Raw genomic sequence first — 11,490 nt, forward strand, 5'->3', positions numbered from 1 at the left:
TTCACAATACCAGGTTCTTGAAACAGTTAAGATTTCCTCTTATATTACTTGTCTGTAAGAAAAAAGTATATTTACAACTAAAAGCATCCATCAAGACCACATCGTTAACAAAAAAATGTATTTTAGTGTGCGTAACGCCAGTTGTATGGTTCTTTTGTGGACGGTCTAAATTCTTTGTTTTGCAAACGATATCCCTGATTGCAATTAACAATCAACTAAATCACCGTGGCTAGCTACAAGAAAGTCCTGAGTAGGCCTACACTGTCTATCTCGGCGAATACGACTTAATTTTCGTCATTACACAATAGACAAACAACTTTCACACTATTACGTGGAATTTATCGAATCATAAATAGAGCTCTTCTCCATTTAACGCATTGCTTATCGATTAATCTTCGACAAAGACCAAGCAAAGTCTCCCAGACTTTACTCAAGGGGGGCCTCTTGTTTGGGATTATTTGTTGAACGTTTTTACAATAATATGAAGTTGTAACACTCCTGGGAACTCTAGAACTCTCCTTGCGCGCAAAATTCTTTGTTTCAATCTATGCATACGATAAACAAACAAATCTACGCAGAGCGACCAAGAAAATAAAACTTTCCTACAGTCGCTTAGCAAAGTAATTATTTTAAATATGCTTTATAGTAACTGTAGGAAAAATATAATGTGTAACGAGAGTGCAAACTGCCTTTGCCCAATAGTTGCACTTAAAACGTACAAAAAGTAATGGGTCTTTTTCAGAAGATGGCTGTCACTTTTTAAACTATGGAATAACCACAGTTAAGGTTAGGTGAGGTTGGTTTATGGCTTTACTCACAAGTTTTTATTTTTTATTTACTAAACCTAAATAATCACAAAAACTCAAAAATCCCCTTATATATATCTTAAAGTGTGGTTTTATCACGGTTTAAATAGTGGAGGCCCTCTTCTGAAAAAGGCCCACAGTAATCCCTGTTGTATATCTCTTACTTCTTAAGTATAATATAAGCTCGAAGCTAATATTATTGGAGAAAGATGCCTAATACCTTGTAGCCGTTGGGTATTTTGGTCCCAGTTGGGAAAGGGTTCATCGACGTCCGAGGAAGGTAAGGAGGTCGCGTGGATCAAGGACTCACGGAGTTGCGGTAACATGGAGAGTTGCGGTCAAACAACCAATGACCGCACAACTACTGGAGTGGGCGTGGTAAGGTTTCTTAGACACTTGAAATTAGATAGTATTAACAAGTTGTTTGAAAGAGACGAATGCAGATCACTGAGGTAATTTGAAATGTAATGCAGCATTCAAAACCACCTGTCATTCGTTTGACCCTGAAAGTTTCGGTAGTATTTTAATTTTTTCACATTGAAACTATTTGTTCTTGGCCATAGGTATTTTTATGTGTTAACGGCCTTTTAAAATCTCGCATTTTCTCGTCTAAATGAACGTGAAAGGTATGTGAAGTAGACTGTATTAAGCAATGAAAGGGGTGACTCAGTAAAATAAATGAATTATTTGTACTGGTGCATTTAGGTGGTAATCCCGGATTCCGGACCGTGAACGAGAATCCATTTTTGTTTTTTTGATCTGCACTACTTTCCATCACACCACCTACCAACTTTCAAACTTTCAACAAATTATTTAAGTGTTTAATCAACAACTAACTGTACTTAAATAATTTTACTTATTTGCTCTCCAATAGTTTTTTTTTTTATGACGAAATATTTATAATTACCTTAAACCATAAAAATGAATAAAATTGGTTCGTTAAATCAATATTTCACTCTATAAACTCGGTATATTTTGTTCATTTTTCTACTTGTATAAACATGTAGGGGTTCAACGAACTGAGGGGAATTCCACGCTGAATAAGGCTTCAAATGCAGTATGGTGGTGTTTGGCTTCTACGTGCACGAGATGACAATGTAAACAGAGAATGTTTAAACGTACATCATAAAGTTTAAATTGCTAACTAGCTATATGATATATTTTTCCAGAAGACCCGGCAATGTGATGATGAATTAAAGTGCAGAAAATTTAACTTCACACTACTCCCTACACGGAAATTGTCTTTGAGTCAATGTTGATGATAAACTGCATCAATTTCGCTTTTTTTGTTTCCTGGATACAAAGTAAGTTACAACTGAATCAAATTCACAGTTTTCTGAATGTGTCTAAATATTGAAGGCTTAATAGCTTGACTTCGTCATCAAAACTCGGCCATACACTACTATGTTTTAAGTTCGATAATTCTATACCACACTTGATATTCGCACATCATTCTGAATGCGAGCCATGGGAGTGTTCATGCGAAAGTAGGCCTTCTGTCCTCTTGTACCTTTATGTTTTGTTAGTTCAAGGACCATACACAATGACATGGCAGGGGTCTAGGCTCAATCGTCTATAAGATAATTATACAAGAAATGTTTCAAGGTCAATAAAGGTAAGATTTTGCAGTGAAAACCTACAACATGCCAGGTTGGGAGTTTAGGGTTTTAAATGAGTATCCATACGAATTTGTAATTTTAATGTTTATTAATGTTTCATTTTTTTATGGGGTATTATATTTAAATTTTGTTTATGTTTGTGATGACATTACATTATGAATATTTTAACTATTACTGTTACTAATCCTATGCCTCATAAATTATATCAATATTTAGATAGAAAGCAATGCAGTTAAACTACGAGACTTGAGAATGATGTACTAAATTGTAGTATATAAATACAAGTATTTCGTGATTATTAAGAACCGATTACATTGTAGACAACGGCACACTAAGTTTCCGCCTCAAAAACGCAAAGTCACTGATCTGTAATTATTTCTTAAGCGAGATGAGAAATTACGTAGAAACGGTACAAACCGTGGTTGAGGTAATACACCCACCACAACTGTTAATTTTGCTGAAATTAGACGCAAGACTTATTCCATGAATCAGGAATGAAACACGAAAGGTCATCTTTTTCTTCGTCATGGAGACAATTCATTATACAAAAGTTTTAAATACGGTCCACTGTCCTTAGTAATAAAATATATACTAAAACTAAAGTTTAAAATAATCAATTCATAATCATCAAACAAGATGATACCTAATCAGAACCAACATGATGAATTAATTAGTACAGTATACATACGAGCTTTTAGGTAGTTTAGTGGGACTTAGGAATTAATACAATGTTTGCTCTTGAGGTGCACTGTTTTTTTCCTATCTCACCCTGACACTTTCCATTTCCGTAGATTATGGGGACTAAAAGAAAACGATACTATATTGAATATGTGCTTAATAGTAGCCTATACATATTATTTAAGCCATGGGTCCTGTTTCTTTATAATTTTCATATTAAAATGCGTTAAAACTTCAATTGTTTATTTGAAACGTCTTTACACGTCTTGAAGTGTTTGTGGGGATATTATTTTAAAAATATATTAGAACCTTACTCATCTTACAATTTGCAACGAAATTTAAAAGCAATAATTTATTTAGCCTATATAACCAATTTTGAAATGGTTGATCCAATAGTTATATGCATTAGGAGGTAAAAAATACCTGATATTTTTTTCTAGATATGAAGTTACTCTTTGATTATTTATTTGTTGTGTCAAATTAGGAACAGGTGTGTACTAATTCACCGATTGTTGTGTCAAATTAGGAACAGGTGTGTACTAATTCACCGATTCGTTACTCATTAGTTCAAAAGCTATGTTCTGGCGATCCAAGTAGTTGCAACTGCAACTAGTTTTGATTTCTTGCTACACAGATAAAATGTCCGTAATTTCTTCCATTACAATTTTTGACCAAAATTGTATTCCTAAAACGCACATGATAGTTGACACCGTACATTTTCCCGCCAGTTATGCAACCTGGCGCCTATTGGAGGGAACTGGTGCATGTCGAACAGCTGATCGAACGTGTGGCGAACTTTGATCGGAACTATCGAGGTTACGCTTCCTATGACCTAACAAAGGTGCTTAAAGAAGTAGGCGGTTGGCCAACTAGGAAAAGTCCTGGCTGCGTATATAATGGAATATCCTTGAAGCGTTATCCTATTAATTGAAAGTTTTTGAACGCCTAACGCATAACGGTTTGGATAAATTTAAACTTCTCAAATGCTCTAATTCAATCAAGTTATAAAAGAAAGGGTTTCCCGTACAATCATATCTTTATTTCATAGATAGGTACCTACATTTAATTTTGGGGCGGGCTCTAAACAACCCAATCAAGACATTATCGCAAAGCTAAAATCTATTGGTGATAAGTGAGATTTGAGCTAGTACTAAACTAGTACTGTCACTGTAATCACTATTTTTAGATAGCCTAATTGGGCCTATTCCATACCCCCCCCCCCCAAACCCCCCGCAATGTCCCACCAATGGCCTACCCTACTGTTCAGATAAAGCGCCGCCACTGGCCTTAATATGGAGGTGCAGGTACCGAAGTGCATCTTACAAACCGTAGACTCATTAAAACCGATGGTTAATCATTAATTTGGATGTGGGCTTAAGGAACAAATTTATACCGTAACTTTTTCCTTTCTTTTCATGTAACTTATTCAAGTATCGACACTTGTTTAACCCCATAGTATACTCAGTCTATTCTTGAATATATTTCCTGTAGTGACGTCACTGGCTATAAAGTGTTACACTTGGTAGGAAATCGCACCTTCACGTTGGTCGGACGGTTGTCGGAAATCTCGTCTGTATTTAGTTACCTTGTATCTTCTTTTGTAGGCTTCATTTCACGAAGAGTTAAAAAAAAACAATTACGTTTGATAACTAACAGTTTGCTAAACATGCAACCTGAGTTGCTTGTGGTAATTGGATATTTAATTTGATAAACGAGTGTGAGTCAGAGCCTTGTTGGGCTGCAAGGAAGTAAGTTAGGGCAACAACAACAATATTAGTATACAAAAAAAAATTTTCTTATCAAATTAAAAACTTCAAATGTTTGAAATTATTATCTTAATTCCAAAAGATATCTTGTTTTTTTCCGCTCTTCGTAAATAATGGTATATTGTCTGTGATGCTATACTGTATTTGTCCATTTGCGCTTTGGCGGTAAGCAGCCACTGATTACAATGTGTTTTGCTCCAAAAGTCATCTAGAAAGCACTTTTGGCTTACTTGAATTGTTTTGAAAAATGTCACATCACCCTCGGGGTGACTGAAGTACATACTCGTAAGAGCTCACATTAAAGAAATGCAATCAAATGATAAGTTTGTAAATTACAGTAATTTTTTTACCACTGTAACATTTTTATCAAATTTGAACAATTTTAGTAAAATTTTATGAAGCCATGCGCAAATTACGCATTTCAATTGACTTAAAATCTTGTTTGCAATGCAAAACGAAAAATACAACGCCCTTTTACCCTTACAGAATTACTTTTTTCGTTTCTTTTTCAGTAAGTTCAAGAATAAAGCTACTAATTTTCAACAAATAGAATTTGTTTGGGGTTAAATTTGTTGGTGGTTTATGGTGTAGATCTACGCCATAAAAGGGTTTGACCTAAGGAAAGAAAATGTCCTTTTTCGTAACCATTCACTGATGTGAAATATCATACGCCATATAATGACACCTCAATAGTAAAAATCGCGTAGGACGGATCAAAAAGTAATGTTTTAGTTGAAACTCTTATTGTACGAGTAGGTATTAAGTTAACAGATAGATGGATTGGTTTGAAAAGATTTTACAAAATGTATCATCTAATTATATCATTGCGATGATTAAACTCTATGGGTATGTTAATCTGAATGAGTGTAGAATGGAGTGTAAAATAACAATGATCCAGAACATCTGAGTCAAGTATCGAATCACCAAGAAGCTTATTCGGAACACTTTTGAGGATTTTAAGACGTCAAGCCGTTCTAAATTGAGAATTTTGGATTTTCGGGAAAATTAGATGAGTTGTAAATAGTAAAACTAATAGAAACCTGATTTATCAGCTCTTTTCCGTATTTAAAAACAGCATGTTTAACCTTACTATCTATCAGTTTTACTAAGCCAATATTATTACTACATGCCAAGTTTTACAGTAATTAAAGAAACACTGTTCCAGAGATAGCTCTCACTATGGTTCACACTTTTACCTAGGTAATGCTAGTCTAGCTAGCATTGTAATTGTTTTTTTTTTATAAATTGGAGTTTTGTAAGTGTACATGTTTGAAACTACTCACTTCACTTCTGTTCTTCATTCTCATTGTAATTCTTGTAGTTGTTTTGTTTCTTGATAACTTATGTTTCTAATATCTTCTTTGTGTTTGTACAGTAGATTATAAAAGTTGAATTTTGATTATATATTGATTGGGCCTTGACAGTAATGTATACAAATAATAAAACTGTTGTATATACTAAAACAAAGAAAATTGCAAGCTAATTTATCAAGATTTTTTTTTTACTTTAAAATATATTCTATAACACAGTAACTACGAGTATACAACATGCGGTAACATACAGTTAGTTATGCAATGGTGTGTAGCCTACGGCAACAGCAATGTTATCGGTAAAGTGATTCCTGTAAACATAACGCCCCGATGTTAACAAGTTGATAAGCAAAATTACCGACCTTGTGAAGTGCATATTAAATACTTAAGTTCAATATGTTTTAACTGATAAAACTCTCGCTACTGCAACTGAATCAGCTGTTACTGATACGGTGTCAAGTTCATGAGCTATTGTCACTAACATGGAAGTAAAACTAATAATGCCTACTCCATTGTAAAAATCATTGTTAAAAATGCTATTAAATGAACCGGTGTGAAAAGAATGTGCCTAAAAGTCAATTCTAATTCATTTCCATTTTTGCATGTTGTCAAATTGTCGTCGACAGGCTATGGCAACAGTAGGCTACTATTTATTTGATGGTAACAACCATTTACAATAACAGTGTAAAAAACAGTACCCACAACATTTAAGGGACAGGGAAGTAGGATACATTACAATGTATAGCGGTAACCATTGTAACGTGTATACACTACAATACATACTCAACGACATAGCACACAGATTAGTTAAGATTTAATGTCAACCCACCACTACCAGGGTGTTTATTTTCAGATGGAGGGGTGAAGGATGATGTTTGAATAAGTGTGATATTTTTGATGTTATTTTAAAAGGGAGAATAATTTATTAGAACCCTAATGGTAAGGGACGGCTGGGTCTGGTTTTAAAACATAAAAATATTACAACAGACTTATCCCGGTATCGAGCCGGCGGCGACCCCCGCATTTATATTTGGGGTCGCAACACATTGCAAACCGTATGCACTACTTTAAGTTTTTTACTTTACTTAAATAGGGAATAAATCTGACATGTTTAAGGAAATATTTTAGTAAAAATCCAAAATGGAAAAAAACAAAAATAATTAATCTATGGTTTTACTCAAGACAACACGGGAAACGGACCAATGAGGTTCAAGGATTGATAGAGAAGAAGTAAAATTGTAATTATTTGAACTTCAACTAAATCAGCTGTTCACGCCAATTTAATTGTTGAGTGGTGCAATTAGTGTTTGGTACAATGTTTTGTTGTATCACTGTCAGTGGCAATGAGAGGTTATACTCGAAAACATATCCTCTCTTAGAAGTTATGAGGATTGATTTTTAGTAATTAAAACACTGTCGTAGGTAAAGTAGTGTACGCAACTCGCGTAAATAGTGTTACCGAAACTCGTAGAAGTTTTCAAGGCACTCATTAAGACTCGTACCTTAAATTGTTTACCGTGACGTTAAAACTAGCTTTACGCAATCGTTGTGTAAACTATTATTATAAAAAATGTGTTTGAACAGGCTATTTCCTATTTCTATCATTTTTCCTAATCAATTTTCAAAAGTTAAAAGCGGAATCACCAAACCACTTGGCTAAGCTGCTGGAACCTTCGAAACCACTTAATTAGAAAAAACCAGCAAATTAGCAAACCAGCAAATTAGAACAAAAACCCGTTACATCTGCTTTGAGCGGAACTAGATAAGTGCCTACACCGTTTTGACTCTTGATATCAATTTCGTCCCTTGCGGAAGCTCATCGGTCATTTCCGGTTCAGCTCTATAATATTGTAAACTAACAATTAATAGTCTCAATTAAATGTATTAACATATAATTATCAAACCAAAATTATCATCTGTAAAAAATATGAATATGAAATAGAATATCAATCATCTAGAAAACAAGTTAAACGATCTTTGCGATAGTTTTGTTTTTACTTAGGTATCTATTAGTAGTTAATATCATACACTAAATCCTTGTAATTCAACAATAGTAGCATTGACTATTGGATACTGAAGATATCCAATATTGATAGTGTTGTATTGATAGTCAAAGATAGTAGTATAGCGCAAGTTTTTTAACTTTTGGATACATTATTTTTTAAGAACATACTGAACACATTATTAACTATACCCATTTTGATATTTACATCGTTGGTTTAGTATCATGAAAAAATGTTTTATAATAATATTTTTTCTAAAATATTAGTTTTAAGGTTTAAGAGACTTGTTGATAGTCATTAAAACGCGTCCGATTATTCATTATGTTATTTTTAATGTTTATTCACTATAACAATTTGTTTTTTATGAGCTGTTTAACTCTGATAGTTTTTGCATGTAGGGATTATACATTCTTTTTACATACGGTAGGGATTATCATCGTTTTACATAGGGATTATACATCTTCTCGAAGCACTTAAATAATGTATAACCAATAGTGCAGATTTATTTCATTTTTTAATTTTGTATATAAATTATAAAAACAACCTATCGTAATCAAAAAATTCTAAAAACCAAACACTGGCAACTAAACGGGACTCGCTGTTAATGAATATCCAATTTAGCCTTACAATTTCTTTTGAAGCCATGATTACTGTTAATAGTACATATTAAGCTGTTTACCTTCTATTCGCAGTGCGGCGACGTCTGCTATAAGCGTGAGCTGAGAGTTGGTCGCCATGGCAACTGTACCGTGACCACTACACTACTGGAGTGGAGAGGCGGGCAACTCAACAGCTGACTGCGATACAGCTGTTGCTGTTACACAGCGCATGCGCAAGCCTTGGCACTGACCCTGCGCGTTACACCAGGGTCAACCACTACACTTGACGTTCTGTCGATTGCCGATGAAATGTGTTTGTCTCACATCGGCTGGATTAAACCATAGACAAAAAGAATTAAAATACCCCCGCCGCAGCAAACCTGCCGACTAAGCGAATTTCCATTTGTCTGAATTGATTTTCAGATAAATATATTTTAATAACATTAGGTTTAACGAGTACCTAGGTTTGCTGCTACAAGGAAACTAATAAAGTGTGTTTTTGAGTAAAATATTGATAGCTTAGTACAAAATAAATAAATTTGCCAAGTTTGATCAAAATATATCCATAAACAAGCAAACAACAACATTTGACAATATTCTCCATAAGAATAACATGGGAATTTTAAATTTACAATTTTTTTAATTTTCTCCGTTACTAATAATTGAACAAAAATACTTTTATATACTAAATTATTTGTTTTTTTAAGCTCTTTAAAAAGGTCTAAAGAGAAATCGGGAAATTTTGTGTTTTGAGGGTCAAAAGTGAGAAAAACCAATTTTTACCCCATAAAACCCCCCGTAAAGCCCCGTTCCCATGGTCCGATCGTGCTGGTTCGCGAACTCATTCAAGTTTATCCCGCTTTACACCTTTAAACCAAATTTCATCAAAATCGGACAAAAATTACTCAAGTTATCGCGTTCACGGACGTATATATATATATATATATATATATATATATATATATATATATAAGTCTATATATATATACACATATAAAAATTTGAACGAATGGTGTTTTTGGCCTCTGGGGACATCAAAATGAAAAAGTAAATCGGTCCCGGGTCTAGGTCTTACCGTGCCACCTACGGTAATAGCTACTTCCCTATAGGGAAATTCGCTAAAAATGAAAAGGAAAAAAATATATTATAGGCTTAGTAACATTTTATCAACACTCTTTTTATTACTAAAATGCAAGTAGAAAAATTATTATACGTATGTGCAAGATCAACTGAGACGCCGGAGTATATGAATATATATAGTAACTGCGACTGGCGCTACTTACAGTCACATCAGCTACAAAAGTAGCACCGGTTACAAAATTACAGTAGTGCCGGTCAAAATTCAGTAGTGCCGCTCGCTTGTTATTTGACCGGCACTACGTCATGATGAAAAATTAAACAAGATAACCCAAAATGCCAGGATCACAAAATTAGTGTTTACAAACTAGCTGCCAGCTAAAGAGCTCACCCTGAGGCAGATGGCACGAGGCATTCGCAGCGAGCAGCCTCGCACTGTGGATACCGACCTTTAAATTACGAACCCTGCGACCGGCGCTACTTAACAGTATGGAGACCAAGTTTTCAACTGTTTTATATAAGTTTACAGTTTACGCAACTAAAGTTTATTGTTTAACATCATATTAGGACAAACAGAATTTTGAGTGGATTAAGACTGCCGCTATATTATATATTTATTATAATCCTACTAATATTAATTATATTAAATATTATAAATGAGAAAGTTTGGATGTATGGATGTATGGATGTATGGATGTATGGATGTATGTTTGTGACAAGTGAACGCGAAAAATACTGGTCGGATTGGGCTGAAATTTGGCATGATGATAGCTCACATTCCCGATTAACATATAGGCATATTCTTATTTCAAAAATCCTTTCGGGATCCGCCCCAGTGGCTCTGGAGTTTTCCATGTTAACCTTATGAGAAATGGAATTATTGAATCTTAACAGCTGTTTCAATTAAACAAGTTGGTTCTGTTCTATGATGTTCAATAGCATTAAAGTTACAAGGATTACCAACAGGGTGCAGCACTATTATTTCTTTTACGTTTATGACAACAGCTAATTTGCAACCAAAAGGTGAGTGAGCGTAGCGAACGAACTTCAACTTGGAGGCGAGTTAGCGTAGCGAACGAGCTAACCTGAAGGCAAGTGAGCGCAGCGAACGAGCTCCAACCTAAAGGTGAGTGAGCGTAGCGAACGAGCTACAACCTAAAGGTGAGTGAGCGTAGCGAACAAACTTCAACCAGGGCGTTATTGAGCCATGCGAACGAGATAATCTTGAAAATTAAGAAGTTAAACGGGGCAAACCCGCGGGTTACAGCTAGTTATACACTCCTTTTATCTATGGTTATACATATATAACAAATTATTTTACTCAAAATAAGATACTCAGTTACAGTAAACAGTGTATTCTGCCTTGTTTTCCATTAAAAAGAAATAGTTTAAAACAGATTCAATTCATTTCTCAAACAAGGACTGTGATTGTACCAAAAAAGATTTTTCACCTTTAAAGCCTAATACAGTAAAGCTGGTCCAGTTTTGAACGGGTAAAAGGTTACACCTATACTGAAAGTGGACAAATAGCTACCCAAAATATTGTCAGTAAGTGGTATCTTACAGAGATCCTGAGCATTTTGCTTCGGTGCATGTGCTCGTACAATCAAGATCCTGGACAGTGGACACTTA

The 11,490-nt window shown here is 34.5% G+C and overlaps 1 protein-coding gene across 1 annotated transcript in view; it reads right to left on the minus strand.

The window, feature by feature from the left end:
- LOC129001396 (clavesin-2-like) overlaps nucleotides 1-8,962 on the minus strand; it is a 31,917-nt gene extending 22,955 nt beyond the window's left edge. The window contains exon 1 of the mRNA XM_054428650.1: nucleotides 8,862-8,962. Within this exon, the coding sequence (XP_054284625.1) occupies nucleotides 8,862-8,919 (58 nt within the window). The 5' untranslated portion in view covers nucleotides 8,920-8,962. The remainder of the gene's footprint in view (nucleotides 1-8,861) is intronic.
- Nucleotides 8,963-11,490: the final 2,528 nt, after the last annotated feature.

This window comes from Macrosteles quadrilineatus, unplaced genomic scaffold (assembly GCF_028750875.1).
Source record: "Macrosteles quadrilineatus isolate MER2022 unplaced genomic scaffold, UCM_ALF_1.0 Scaffold_8__2_contigs__length_117827958, whole genome shotgun sequence".
Lineage (NCBI taxonomy): Eukaryota > Metazoa > Arthropoda > Insecta > Hemiptera > Cicadellidae > Macrosteles > Macrosteles quadrilineatus.